This window comes from Brassica napus, chromosome A6 (genome assembly GCF_020379485.1).
Source record: "Brassica napus cultivar Da-Ae chromosome A6, Da-Ae, whole genome shotgun sequence".
Taxonomy (NCBI): domain Eukaryota; kingdom Viridiplantae; phylum Streptophyta; class Magnoliopsida; order Brassicales; family Brassicaceae; genus Brassica; species Brassica napus.
In genome coordinates this window covers 12,024,552-12,040,451 of record NC_063439.1, presented here as the reverse complement: position 1 = coordinate 12,040,451, position 15,900 = coordinate 12,024,552, and the positions used below count along the sequence as shown (strand labels likewise).

Genomic DNA, 15,900 nt, shown 5'->3' with positions numbered 1-15,900 from the left:
ATCTACGTATATTTGGCTGCATTGGATTCGCAAAGGTGGAATCACAACATCTAAAGAAGCTTGATAATAGGTCAAAAATGCTTGTACATCTCGGGATTGAACCAGGATCAAAAGCCTATAGACTCTTTGATCCAACAAGTAAAAGAGTAATGGTCAGTAGGGATGTAATATTTGATGAAAGCAAAGGATGGACATGGACGACAAGCAACAAAGCAGACACAAGTGGATCTTTTCACGTCAATATCGGTCAATACGGCAATCATGGCATTGATGAGAACATCACAACGCCTAGTCCAGAAGAAACCGCAGCTACACTTGAACCAAACACGATAATGGAGGATGAAGAAGACGAGGAGGATAATGGTGATGACGATGATGAAGCAGAGCCCGTGTTGAGACGCTCTCAAAGAGAAAGAAAACAGCCTGGTTACTTGGACGATTACATCTTGTTGGCTGAGCTTGAAGGAGAAAGACTGTTATTAAGTATAAACGATGAACCTTGGAGCTACCAAGAAGCAATAGAGAAGGAAGAGTGGAGAGATGCTTGCCAAGACGAGATTAAATCGATAGAGAAAAACAGAACGTGGGACTTGGTAGAACTTCCGGCTGGAGCAAAAGCAATAGGACTCAAATGGATCTTTAAAATTAAGCGCAACTCTGATGGAAGTATAAACAAGTTCAAAGCAAGGTTGGTAGCAAAGGGTTACATACAACGACACGGTATTGATTTTGATGAAGTGTTTGCTCCGGTGGCTCGCATAGAAACTGTCCGTTTTCTGTTAGCTCTGGCGGCAGCAAAAGGGTGGCAAGTGCACCACTTAGACGTAAAAACCGCTTTCTTACATGGAGACCTTAAAGAAGAAGTATATGTCTCTCAGCCAGAAGGATTCATAGTCGATGGTCAAAAGAATAAAGTGTATAAACTACGGAAGGCTCTCTATGGTCTACGACAAGCTCCAAGAGCGTGGAATGAAAAGTTAAACAAGGTACTCAGTGAACTAAGGTTCGAAAGATGCTCCAAGGAACCAGCATTGTATCGACGAGTGGATAAAGAACATCTGCTACTTGTGGCTGTTTACGTTGATGATCTTTTGGTAACCGGTTCAAGTCTAGAGATGATCAAAGAGTTCAAGAAAGGAATGGCCACAAAATTCGAGATGAGCGATTTAGGCAAGTTAACATACTATTTAGGTATTGAGGTTGATCAACACAGTGAAGGGATTACATTGAGACAGGAAAGATATGCAAAGAAAATCTTAGAGGAAGCCGGAATGCAAGCGTGCAATGCAGTTCATGTTCCATTCGATCCAAGTTTAAAACTGTCTAAGGCTCACGAGGAAACTAGTGTCGATGAGAAGGACTATAGACGAACTATTGGCTGTCTTAGATACCTTCTCCACACACGGCCTGATCTTTCCTTTGCAGTTGGTGTCATGAGTAGATATATGCAGGCTCCAAAGATCTCACATGCTGCGGCTATAAAACAGATTCTACGGTACTTGAAAGGATCACTTAGCTACGGCTTAACATTTAAACGTGCAGCAGAAGTAAGGTTAGTTGGCTATAGTGATGCAAGCCATAACGTGGACGAGGATGATGGACGCAGCACAACGGGACATGTGTTTTATCTCTTAAACTCGCCCATAACATGGAGTTCGCAGAAACAAGAAACAGTTGCTCTCTCGTCCTGTGAAGCGGAGTTTATGGCGGCAACTGAAGCAGCAAAGCAAGCTATTTGGCTCCAGGACTTGCTTGCTGAAGTCATAGGGAAGAAGAGTGAGAAAGTAGTACTACTTATTGACAATAAATCTGCGATCGCATTGACAAAAAATCCAGTTTTCCATGGTAGAAGCAAGCATATACATCGACGATACCACTTCATTCGTGAATGTGTTGACAACAATCAGATTGAAGTACAACACGTACCAGGGAATGAACAAAGAGCAGACATCTTGACTAAAGGACTTGGAAGAATTCGATACAAAGAAATGAGGAGCATGATTGGAGTTGAAGACTTGGAGACTTCAAGCTTAAGAGGGAGAATGTTGGAAGTAAGCTTGAAGTAACTTGAAGAGCAAGTAATCCTAATCTCATCTTGTTTTGATTATTTATAAAGATTAGGAAATACCTTAATAATGTTAAGTCTATTAGAAAAAGGAAATTATAACCCTATATAAGAAGTTGCAGACTTGTTGCAACCTGAAGAGATTTTGGAGGTGATTATATTAGGGTTCTTGAGTTTTGAGTGATTTTCTCAAGAGATTAATAAGAGAGCAAGTTCTTATTAAACCTATTCTACAATCAGTTGAAACTATATTTTGGACAATATCGTACTAATCGGATAATATAGAGTTGGACACGGGATTTCACAATCCCAACAATTGGTATCAGAGCAGTTGACGAGAAATCTGCAAGAAGACCGAAATACCCTTCGAGAGATGAATGGTATCCTATGAGTTAGGAATGAGAGGTGTGTGGCAGAAATCAAGTCAGAAGATCCTGGAAGTCAGTTGTGGAACACGAGATGAATGTGATCCTTAGTTTGAAGGGGAGAATGTGATATAACAAACTAAGTCCCACATTGGATAATTAGACAAGAATTGTCTAATATATAAAGAGATGTCCAACTCTAATAGTACGAGGCCTTTTGGGATGGAAACCAAAAGTAAATCCATGCGGGCTTGCCAATTAGGCCCAAAGTGGACAATATCGTACTAATCGGATAATATAGAGTTGGACACGGGATTTCACAATCCCAACAGCAGGAACCATGCACATAAAGAATCCGAGTTCATAAGCAATCTCCAAAAAATAATGTACTCTATATTTGGCGTAATATTGAAATTACTTTTATTTTATATTGTTTAGAGGGAAAAATAGAATACCATCGGGAAGCTCTAGTAATATTGTTAAATGTGTCTTACGAACAAGAGAATAGAAGAAGCTCTAATAATTTTGTTAAGTGTGAAGCAGAGAATAGATAGAACAACTAAAGCCCATTAAGGGATTAGTGGAGGCCCAAGTTGTGAACCCAGGCAGCTTGTGAACTTATCAGTCATCTTCAACCCTTCTAATAATAATTCACCGTCTTCTTCGATCTCTCTCTCTCTCGCTCCCCCTTGAGTTTCTTTCTAGGGTTTCCTCCAGATTCTCACGCAGAAGCATCGAAGCTCTCAATTCTGGAGAAACTTTGAGGTAATTTGATCTCAATTCATCGAATTGGATTCGTACTGTACAGATTACAATTCGTCTCTCAACTATCTTGTTTCGATCTCTGAGTGAGTTTATGGTGCTTCGTTTGTGTTAGGGTTCTCTCGTTCACTCTCCATAGAAGAACTGTTTCGTGGAGTTGGGATTAGTGTTTCTATGCGTGATGGCGATCGAGAAGAGTAACGTAAAGCTCTCTAGGTTTGATTCGGACTACTCTCATGACAGTGATGAATCTATGTCAAGTTACCAAGGAGAGGACAGGCTTGAGCTGCAACGTAAAACCTCAGCGGATTCCGAGGATGATGATGATGATGATGATTCTGGAGCAGGCTCTGATGATTTTGATCTGCTTGAATTGGCCGAGTCTGGTGCCGAGTTCTCTCAGGTTGGGAACGTGACTTGTAGCGTTCCTTTTGAGTTGTATGATCTCTCTAGTCTTGAAGATATACTCTCTGTTGATGTTTGGAACGAGTCTCTCACTGAGGAAGAACGGCTTACCCTCTCATTTCATCTTCCTGACCTTGATCAGTTCACGTTTATGCTTACTCTGAAACAGCTTTTTGAGGGTCGTAATTTCCACTTTGGCAGTCCGGTTAAGAAACTATTTGACATGTTGAAAGGTGGCCAGTGCGAGCCGAGGAACGTGCTTTATCTCGAGGGCCGTAATTTGTTTACAAGGACAAAACATTATCATACTCTGAGGAAGTATCATAATGACATGGTCGTGAATCTTTGTCAGACAAGGGATGCTTGGGCAGGTTGTAGAGGGTACAGTGTCGATGAGAAGCTCCGGGTCCTGAATATCGTGAAAAGCCAAAAGACTCTAATGCGCGAGGAAAAGGACTATTATGAGGAGGATTCATCAGAAAAGGAAGAACCTTTTGATGGGCCATGGAGCAGAAAGGTAAAAGATAGGAAGTCTGCGCAGAACAAAACTGCCCGTCATTCAGGTTATGTTGTTGATTCAGGTTTGGAGTTTCCTAGGCAGTGGCAGCCGCAGCCTACGGTTGTAGAACAAGATAGATATGGCAAACCAAAGTCCAAACCGAAGACAGCAACACTGAAATTTCCTTTTGATAAAACGTCTGTTGGGCCATATGCTTCAGGTTGTAATGGGTTAGGTATGACCTCTGCATACAACACCTCTTCTCTCGCTAGGCGCAAGTATGGTTCTCATTTGGTTCTTGGGTCAGAAGATAATATGGATGATGATGACCAGGATCCACTCTTTGGAACAGGTTCTTGGCGGGATCAGGATATTGTTGTTAGAAAGAAATCTGGATTCTTGAGGCTTGGAAAGAAACATAAGTTTTCCAGGGAGGGAGAAATGAATTCCGAACATTTCATGGGTCCACCATATTCAGCAAGGCAGTCCCACAGCAATGTTGCAAAGTCAAGCAAATATGCAAATCAAATGAAGCCCGTAAAAGGTAGTCTGGCAGACCTTCGTGGGGACTTCTATCGGCATGGGAAGTATCATGGAGATGGATTTTCGGTTGACCCCAGATATATATCTGATGACGTGAATGGTAAAAGCAGAAAAAGGAAGTCTGAGAGGGACTCACCTGATACTAGTTTGAGAACTTATAGAGCTTCTATGCAGCAAATGAATGAAAGGTTCTTAAATTCTGATTTTCGTGAGAACCAAGTGCAGGATGGTGAAAATTTAGATGCCAGGTTGGTTTCTTGCAGTTCTGGGTCCAAAAGGAGAAAGGTTAGAGAGTCTTTGATGGACATGGAGAGGAGGGAGGATAACGGTGAGATGCGGCTTTATTCTGACATCCAACAGCCGGTTTGTGATATTATTGCCTCAAAGAGAAAGGGAAAGAAGAAAATGGAGGTTGATGTTGATTTTCTCGATCTGGAAACCTCTGAAACACCAAAAGTAGGAAAGAGTGCAAGTGAAGCAGAGGTGGAAACCAAACCGCAGAAGAAGCCGTATGTGTTGATCACACCGACAGTTCACAGTGGCTTCTCCTTTTCCATTATGCATCTTCTTACAGCAGTGCGTATGGCAATTACAAGCTCTTGTCCTGAAGATCCATTAGATGTTAGCAAACCTATGGCAGTGGAGACTACAGAACATGAAGCTGGAGAAAATGGTGCTCCCATTCCCAAGGATGCAGAGGATAACAAGTCTCCACAGCAGGGAAGTGAGAACTTGCCATCCCTCACTATCCAGGAGATTACTAGCTGTGTCACGTCAAAGCCGTTAGATCCTTTGATCCTCAAGGCACAAGAGCCGCTTCAGGATTTGATTAGAGGAGTTCTGAAGATCTTCTCGTCGAAAACCTCACCTCTAGGGGCAAAGGGTTGGAAGCCACTTGTAGCATTTGAGAAGTCCAAGAAATGCTGGTCTTGGATTGGCCCTGTTCTCAGTCCTTCGGATCAAGAAACTGTTGAAGAGGTAACATCGCCTGAAGCTTGGGGTCTCACGCACAAGATGCTTGTCAAGTTGGTTGATTCATTTGCAAACTGGCTGAAAAATAGTCAGGAAACTCTTCAGCAAATAGGCAGTCTTCCCGAACCACCATTGTCACTCATGCAGTGTAACCTTGATGAGAAAGAAAGGTTCAAGGATCTGAGAGCACAGAAGAGTCTTAACACGATTCCCCAGAGTTCTGAAGAAGCCAGAGAATATTTCCGCAAAGAAGAGTTTCTGAGGTACTCAATTTCTGACAGAGCGTTTGTGTACACGGCTGCTGATGGTAGGAAGTCGATTGTTGCTCCTCTGAGAAGAGGTGGAGGGAAGCCAACCTCAAAAGCCCGGGACCATTTCATGTTGAAACGAGAGAGACCACCACATGTCACAATTCTCTGTCTTGTGAGAGATGCCGCTGCCAGATTGCCCGGTAGTATTGGGACAAGAGCTGATGTTTGTACCTTAATAAGAGACTCACAGTATATCATGGAGGATGTAACCGATGTACAAGTAAATCAAGTCGTTAGTGGTGCATTAGATCGTTTGCACTATGAGCGGGACCCTTGTGTACAATTCGATTCTGATAGGAAGCTGTGGGTGTATCGACACAGAGACAGAGAAGAAGAAGATTTTGAAGATGATGGTACTTCGTCCACTAAGAAATGGAAGAGGCCGAAGAAGGAAGCAGCAGAGCAAACAGAGGAACAAGAAGCTGTTGCTTTAGCGTTTAATGGGGATGAAGAGCAAACAGGAAACGAGATGGGTTCAGAAAAGAAGACTGTGGAGCCTGCTGGTGTAGACTGGGATCAAGGAGCAGCAGGCCAACTTTGTAATGGGGCTGAACAAGCTGCAGAGGAGGAGCAAGATGGTGAGAACACTGCGCATGGGAATGAGACAACGATGTGGGAGCCTGTTGTTTCAAATCGTGTTGAGGATAACACATTTATCTGCCAAGAGAACTCAGTGGCTGATGATTTTGACGATGAAACATGATTGGTGAGATGCATTGATAACATGTAGGTTTCGAACTCTTTTTCTTTCATATTTTGTTTGATTGATCAGTCATCATACAGAGTCCAAGTTCATTTCCATTGCGTAATATTGTGTTTTGTTTTTAATGATGGTTTGCCAATAGTGAATCCTTCTAACAAGACAACACTTTGTCATTGATTTGTATTTTCAGGTGAAAATTCCAGAGGTTAGTCCCGTAGCAGAGAGATATGGTATGGATTTTAATGGCGACATTGATTTGGGTTTGGTCCCAAAAGATGTCAAAAAGAGTGAGATGACACAGGCTCTGCCACAAACATGTTGAAAAGGTTATTCATGTTGTTCTCATGCTATATATCTTGTTATTTTTTAGAAAAGGGGAAGTTAGTGGTGGAGTTTAGTGAATCACTAACCGTCAATAATATTAATGAAAAATGTTTGATCAGGTAAAATTTAATATACAAGGTGATATTCATATAAAAATCATAATTCGTTATGATGACTGATGACATTCATGCATTTCGTTAAATGTATTCTCGTAACTGGATAAGCCCCATGAAACACGGATGGTTGATCTCTTATGGTGATTCACCGTATTCCTTGTGAAACAAGACACGGTTACAGAATCGTACATCAATAGTAGCCTATGCAGAATTCACCTTCTTGATATTTAATCATATTTGTTATGTCAAGTTCGTTATTGTTGCTCTGATATAGCTGCCGCCCTTAAGTTATTAAGAACTAAAAAAGAAGAGAAAGTGGACAAGATTTTAGTTTGACCTCGATTTGATTTTTCATGTGTGAAGCAAACCAGTCTTGTAAAACAAAGAGAATTTGCTTTTCATATACACGAAGTTTCGTGTATTTTCGGTGAATGACAAACGAGAACCCCTATTCATATACTATACATATTACTTAATAAGTCAGACCCTAAGTTTATACCTATTAACTGTAGCTGACATTATGAGTTGTTCAAATGTGATATCGACTACATGCGTAGAACTTAATAACTTCACCCACCTCCTACACCTATATATTCCTTACATATGTCTGTCTAACAAAAACACTTCACTCACTCATTATTATTGCCGTTATTTACTGTTTTTGTATTTGTCTATTTCAAAAAACTATATTTACTTCAAACACATCTAATTCTAGTGTTATTCAATTGCTACTTCAAACAACTACATAAATGATAATTATTAAGTAGTTCTTAAAGTGTTGTTGGCAAGATGAACATATCCGGACATTATTATAATATAACAGGATAAAAGTATTGTTAGTCACCAGTTAAATGTGATGGTTCTTTTGTATACATATAAGTGTATATTGTACCAAAAATTGGTGTTAAGAGATCTTGAGTTGAATTAGCCAGATGAAAATATCCAGACAATATCAGTATGTATCCAGATAGAAGTATTGTTATCCGGTTAAATGTGATGGTTTTTTTTTAGAAGTAAATGCATATTTTACAACAACAAAAAATGTGTAAAAGATCTTGAGTTGAGGCCTCAAAATTTATTGTTTACGGTTTAGAATTTATATTTTACTATTTTGGAACGTGCGTTTGTAATAAAAAAATAGGAATTATTGTTTTGTAGTTATATAAATATTTGAAATCAACTTTAAAGTGGTACACTTCTGAATTATTTTTAGTTTTGTGAAGTAGTAACATGTGTCAAAATTTTATATTTTTGAGTGATTTGTACTTTAGTATATAAAGGATATCGATTTGGCAATGGTGTAAAACAAGGACACCTAACCATAAAAATACATATTACCGTTTCAAATTCAAGTGTTAACCTTTTGATAGTAGACTAGGGCGACACAAATTGAATACTTAAAACTTTAGGGTATTTGAATTCAAAAGATGTTCATCTAAATCTAAAACCTATTAGTATCCACAAATATACATATCCACATTAGTTAAAATTCACTCAAAATAACTTGAACTTTAAATAAATTATGAAAATAAACATTTATTTATGAAAATATTGAAATATTTTAATTTGTTGATATTCTTATGTATGTTATATTTATTATATAAATATTTATTATACATTAAGAAAACTCTGCATAAAATGGGATTGATCAAAACATTTGATTTTTAGATTTAATTATCTAAAGTAGTTAAATAGACATATGCAACGCCAACATATGAATTATAGTTATGTCATGTGTTATCAATTTTCTTTTACATTTTTATGCCCATAATTTAATGACCTATGTGCTTTTTAAGAAATATTATACTTATTTAACATGATCAAAAGATTATACCGTTAATTTGTTCGCTCCAACACTAGATGAAACACATCTCTTTGATCCCAAAATGTTGTCATTAGTTGATAAATATACATTAGTTTGATCTTAAACTTGTAAAATATTCATTTAACAATTTGTGTGCGATCTCATTAGTGATATACAAGACATTTATTCTCACTTTCAAAAGCATAATTATTTTGACAAAATTTTAGTTTTAATAAAAATCAAATTCTGATCCGCATGTACGCGTGAGTTTTTTATTCATATTTATTAATATAGCTTCATATAGATATACATAAATTTATGATATTTTTAAAACTTACTTGCTATATGTTCTTGAGTGACGATTAAGTCTGTCAAGCGTCAGTTTATAAGCATAACTGACTTGATAGATTTACTGTTTTGATATGTTTGCTTTACTATGTTAAATGAGACAGGATGACCGCACTCACAAAGAAAATTTGTTGCTTACACCTACTTTGTTGATGCAGATCAGGATCAAACCCGAAAGGGTAAAGACATAGCTTGATCACATAACTAAGGCATGAAGGAGGGAAGGAGGATCCAGGTAGATTAAGGCAAGTATTAAATATGTAATTAGAAAACTGATATATTGTAAGTTTAACCAAGGAAGTCAACTTAGATTCGTACCAACAACATAAAAAATGAGTCGGATCCCTTCACAAAACCTATAGTTCAAAGGCACAAAGCTAATAAAATCACACATGCATAATAGTATCATAAAATCGTTTGGTCCGTACTCACAATTCCATCGGGATCTAGCGACTAACAAATATTTTAAATTTTTTTAACACAAATCCAATTGTTCTGCTGGACTTGTATTTTTGTCCACTAACTAGAAGATAAGTTAGTGACATTCACCACAACGTATACAACATTACTGGAATTTTCTTTTATTTTGTTGGACTCTTTAAAGACTATAATAATTCAATATTTTTAACATTTAGACTCCGAATGGAGACAGCGTATCAAACGTAGCGGACCGAGCGGAACAAGTGTGAATTAAGCAGATTTAGCGGTTCAAAACATAGGTTTGAACGGTGAAAGTGTATAAAAGTGGTCTAAAATCTGTACAAATTTAAATTAATCTATACAATAATTTACACTATTTGTTTTGTAATTAAGAAGAGTTATTTTTAAAAAAAATACTTTATAAATAAAATCATTATATTTCGCTAAAAAGGTGTAAAATAAATTTAAAATTATTTCACAAAAATTATTTTCATTTACTTTTCTTGTTAAAATTATTTATTTCTGAAATAGCTTGAATTCAATGAAATATAAATAAATATTATGTTTACATAAATCATCAAAAAATATGAAAATATAAATTTAAAACTAAAAAATTGTTTTACTAATTAAAAGTGGATAAAACCATGCTTTGATAATGTATAGTACAATTTGAATGGTGGAAGAGGATAAAATAAAGTTCAAACTATAATTTTATAATACATTCTATAAAATATATAAAATTTCTATTTAAATTTCATTAAATGTTTTCAAAAACAAATACTAAACGCAACAAAAAATGCTTCAAATTCTATGCTCCACTCAACCAACTCTCTTTATTTGAAAATAAGAGTTCCTCCATCATTCTTGCTAAAAAAACAAAAAAAAAATTAGAACTATGTCTCTAAAGTTATGTTTGTCTTTACAAATATTATTTGTGAATGGAGGAAAAAAGCATGTTGTTCCACTAGTCGATGGTCCACCTTTTTTTCCACTCTCCATTGTAAACATTAATGTTTGAATGGTGAATCAGTACAATGACAAGCAACAATTCACGTTCTTTGAAGTTCAAAAGACTAGAGTTGTCAAATGGGTTAGTCCACGTCTATTTTTTCATATATATTTGTCCATTTGTTGTTTGCACACAAAGAGTAGCCATGTCCATTAAGGACCGAGTCCATTAAGGACCAGGCCCATTAACGCCCATGTTAACATGGGTTGCCATGGAGACCATTACAGTACTATATAGGAAAATCGCATACAATACAAATTTGCTACAAGGTTTGTTTCAAAACATCATAACTTTTTTTTTCGAATTTGGCGGAAAAAAACAAGATTCCTTGATTTTAACCGGAATACTTGTTTTGTGGCTTTAATGGGAAAAATAAGATTTTGTGGGGAAAATTGTTTTTACGATTTTAACGAAAACTTTTGTTTGTGGTCTTGGCCAATATTCGATTTTGGTCGAAAACTTGATTTTGCGATTTTGTCAGAAAACTTGATTTAAATATTTTAGTAGAAAAACTCAATTTTGCGATTTTGGCAAGAAACCTCAATTTTACGATTTTGGCAAGAAAACTCAATTTTACGATTTTTGGCAAAAAAAAACTCATTGCGATTTTAACGGAAAAGTCGATTTGAAGATAAAATTTTGATTTGAGAACGAGAAAATGACGAAAGATAAAATAAAGCTCAAATCCCTAAAGTTTAGAAACCCTAGATTTTTGTGATAATTGGGCCGTTCATGTTCAAAAAGTCCGATCTATTGCCCATTGGTCTTGGGATTCATGTCCATTTATAACACGCATGAACAAATTGGTGTCACCAAAATATACCCATTTATATTTGGACATGGACAACCAATGGTTAACCCACCCATTTGACAGCTATAAAAAGAGAAAAGCAGAAGAACTGCACAAAGTACTAACTTTTTGTCATTATTCTATAGGAAAAAAAAGTTCATTTGTATGCAGTTTTATTCACACTACTTTTGATGATGTTCGGTTATTCGACCTCCCTTTTAGCCAATATATACTTTTCTTTAAAATTAAATTAATTCAAAATAATCAGTAATCATCTATAAATATAATTACTTATTACTTCTATAATTTTGACCCCAGAAAAAGTAGACGCCTCGTGATGTGTTGTGTTGTGTTGTGGAACTTCTCCTTCTTTCCTTACATCCCATTTTAAGGTAATACTAGATTTTGACCCGCGCTTTCAAAGTGCAGGTTTTATGGATTATGTACAAAGTTGTATATGAGATAGTATTTTGAGTATATTGTGTATTATTATGTTATAAAGTCGTATCATATCGAATACATAAATTTATTTAAAATTATATAACTTATGAATAGGTTTATTCGAGATTTTATATATACACTTATGTAATTCTTTCTTAAGTATGGAAATTTTACCTAAATTTGATAAACGAACCAAACCAATACGAAATACAGGTTGAGGTTCGGGATTGGGAAAAAGTACCTATTAGATTTTTTGGACATGCGGGTCTCTGTTGGACTCCGAGTACCCAAAGTATCTAGAATTTTTTGTTCATAATATTTATATTTGAGTAATTCATATATGTTCTGAGTATAAAAATATTACTGTAAATTTTAGATTCGCTTTTTCTGTTATAGTTTCAGGTTTTGGGTAAATTCCAAATTTTAAAAATATATTTAAAATATGGGTATTTTTTTAATGAAAGGGTTTTAAGTACTCGAACGGAGTTAGACTCATAACGTAGCCAAATTACTAGTAAATTTTACAGATACTTGAATTATTGACTCAAACTGACCTGGAACTAAAAGGAACCGATCTGAACAAAAAAATTCAAATACCTAGTTGGATATAAATTCCCAAGACACAAAGAACTTGGACCTGAAACAAACCGATTTATATTTGACCCGAAGACCCGAATGCCCAAATCTAACATTTCATTATATTTTTGTGCATTTTACAAAATTTACATTTGTTCAGTTGGTGAAACTTAAGATTTATTTGAGAGATTTTTGGCTAATTTAATAGTATAGATTTGTAAGTTTTTTGTTGAGCAGTAAAAAAAGATTTGTTGGAGTTTTGATAATTTTAAACTTATCTTAAATACTAAATTGTTATTTATCAATAAAATAAAATTAACATAATATATAATTTTTAAACTTATCTTAATTATGAAGTTAATGAGACATATTTAGAGAAGAGTATAATAAAGTGTATGTGATATTATATTTTCGTGAACTAAATTTATGTGGTCATATATATATGGTACAATCTTTTCGTTTACAAAAAGATATGGGTCCAATAAATAAAAGTTTTGACTAAATGATTATTAGAGAAATTTAAGGTAACATAGTATTTGTTCAAATCAAAGTAAGACCAAAATATTATTAGTTAATGAAATGGTCCAAACAACATTTTTTAAATATATTTATTTAAACTCTTTCCGTTTTAATAGTATTGATAGTTGGAGATGCTATAAAAGTATTAAATGATATTTATTTAAAAACTAGTTCTTATATTTATACCAAACTAAATTCATAATTTAGAAAAAAGATAATTTTTTTATCTGATCTAGGTATAATGTATTTCTTTAAATTCCAATTCAATATATATATATATATATATATAATTAACAAATAGGGTTCCTCTACACAATCGATTATGTAGGTTAGTTAAATTTTCTTATTAGTGTGATATACATGAAAAAGAGTAATGAGAATGAACGTGGAGATTATAACAAGAAAAAGAAAATTTAAAATAATATTTTTATTTTATAGAAAACAAATAAAATGTCACATTCAGTATTATCCTTTATGTTTGTTGTTAATGCAATTTTATTTACATTTGGTGTGGCATCCTACTATAAAAATATTATCGTAATTAATAACTTTGGCTAATGGAGATGAACCAAGTGAGCTAATGTATCTTATTTTAGATTTACTAGAAAAATTATAATAGATATTTATCACGAGTCAGTAAAAATATATCGATAATTTATTTAAAACAAAACCAAAGTAATTTTAAGACAAAGGGTCGAGATATTTATGGTATATTTTATGAAATATAGTTTATTTAATTGAAAAACTTTATATCTATGGTATATTTTATAGTTTTACCTATAACATGCATGTTAAAAATAATATATTTGCATATGTATGTTTATATTAATCAAAAGTATAAAATGTGTTATTATTTAATTCATACATATTAAAAGCAAAAAATAAATAAATATAGAGATATTTTCAAAAAAATAGTTTTAATTTAAAAAATATTTATATAATGTACAATATTTACATTAATATTACATTTTAATTCACATATATATATATATATATATATTTATTTATTTATTTATTTATTAATTTATTAAACTATCATTGAGCTATCAATTGCTATTTTGAAAGAGGACCAGTTCAAACGGATGGTGGTTTAGGATGAAGAAAATTTTGACGTCGACTATAAGAAGATGCTGATTCGTGTCTTCAATTAATATGAATGTCTCTTGATCCTTTCATGATCTTTATGTGGCATATTGAAATCAAATTATGGTTTACAACCTACTCTCAATGTTAGCATTGAAGAGAGTGTGGCATGTTTCTGCGAATTTATGGGCACAATGACGTTCAAAGAGATGTTGGATTATGAAATTTGGATGGGCACAAGATACGAAAATAGAAATTTTTTTGAAGTTCTTAGAGCGATGGAAGTACTTGCTTCTGATTATGTCAAGACTCCAACATAACAAGAACTACATCGAATTCCTGAAAGACTACAAATGGACAGAAGATATTGGCCATATTTAAGTGGATTTGTATGAGCTATGAATGGAATTCATATATGCGATAAACTGAAGCTTGAACTTCAAGTAATGTATTTGAATCATCATGATACGATTTCATTTAATATTATGGAAATACATCATCTAAATTTGTTGTTTACATATATTTGGAATGGAACATCGGATCATGTCAAGATACAACAGTTCTTACGATGGCGCAAAATAGTGATTCTGAATTTCCTTTTCCTCCGGAAGTGATGTGATCATGGACCAGCTAGCTGATGAAGATATTTAAAGCTTGGAAAAGCCGAATGATGGAGATGCCGTAGTCATTCCTGATGGTCCTATGACTCACTCGTTCCAGAACCAAGAAACTCAATGAAGCTTTTGGAGGATTACTTAAGATGTCATGGAAGCAAGAATCATGTCTTGGTCAAAGCTTGATTAATCAAGACACACTCATCACCATTCAAGATGTTTCACCATCAAGCTGATCATCAATTAGGCAAGTAACATATGTGTGATTTTTTTCCCTATCTTTGATTTTGTTCCACTGGGTTTTCCAAAGATAGATTTTTAACAAGGCCATATGTTGCTTCCAAATTACCTGATTGATGACCTCGGTCTAACCTTATCTCGGACCAACTTATCTACCTTAAACCTAAGTTCTTATGTTATGTTTTGCTTTCAAACTTGGTCTTTGTTTTGTTTTCCAAGGGAGCGTGTGTCTTCACTCCCTTTGTCATTCTCAAAAGCTTGTGCATGTACAAGTCTTTCCTTTATATGTGTTTCGAACTCATCTATCTACGTATGCAATCTCTTATTCTTAAAAATTTGTTCTATCTACTACTTGCAATCGAGTTTCTGAGTGTTCTTGTTGGTGTGTAATATCCAACAGCCTAAGGGGATCTATATCGGTGTGTCATATCCGATCTATCCATCTAGGAGTATCAAGAGATCAACCCCTCTTGTGTCACTATCCTATCCATTTGCTTAAGGAATTTGAGTCTTTGATTCGTTTCTTCTAAGGATTATCTCATCTATTCCAGAGCAACATCCTAGGATCTCATTAGGAAGACAAGTATTGTGTAGTTGATTCTATGTATCCAAATAAGCAAGGTTTTTTAGCTCCCTATAGATCTTTTCGGAATGGAGTTATTAGGTATCACATGTCTCATTTCAACAATAGTCCTTCTAGGAATAAACAAGAATTTTTTAATCAATGTCATGCATCTCTATGTTCTGTTGGAAATTTGGAGTTTGGAAGAAGAAATGAAAGATTCGTGTGATTTTTCGAGATAATATTCATGTTCAAAAAAGAGTCGCATTGCTACTATGAGACTACATATTTTTTCAAAATTTCAAATTATTTTGATGAAGATTTTTTTGAAGTAATGGGACACGCAAATATCATCAACGAAAATTTAGAAAGTGATCTAACTGACATGGTGACAACAAATATGGTTGATGGAGATCATATGACAAAAAC

General features: G+C 34.7%; 1 protein-coding gene across 2 annotated transcripts; it reads left to right on the top strand.

Annotated features, from left to right (window-relative positions):
* Positions 1-3,069: 3,069 nt before the first annotated feature.
* LOC106347515 lies at positions 3,070-7,118 on the top strand. Of its 2 annotated transcripts, none has more exons than XM_022687459.2 (3): positions 3,070-3,195; positions 3,308-6,628; positions 6,816-7,118. In XM_022687459.2, the coding sequence occupies exon 2, from the start codon at positions 3,374-3,376 to the stop codon at positions 6,623-6,625; it is 3,252 nt and encodes a 1,083-aa protein (XP_022543180.2). In that variant the 5' UTR covers positions 3,070-3,195; positions 3,308-3,373; the 3' UTR covers positions 6,626-6,628; positions 6,816-7,118. The 2 variants fall into 2 exon arrangements, with proteins under 2 accessions (XP_022543180.2, XP_013642529.2); XM_013787075.3 differs by having other exon boundaries at positions 3,308-6,648.
* Positions 7,119-15,900: the final 8,782 nt, after the last annotated feature.

What these genes read in the sequence shown, in the direction of transcription:
- LOC106347515 (XM_022687459.2), top strand. Translation starts at nt 3,374, where the DNA reads ATGGCGATCGAGAAGAGTAACGTAAAGCTCTCTAGGTTTGATTCGGAC.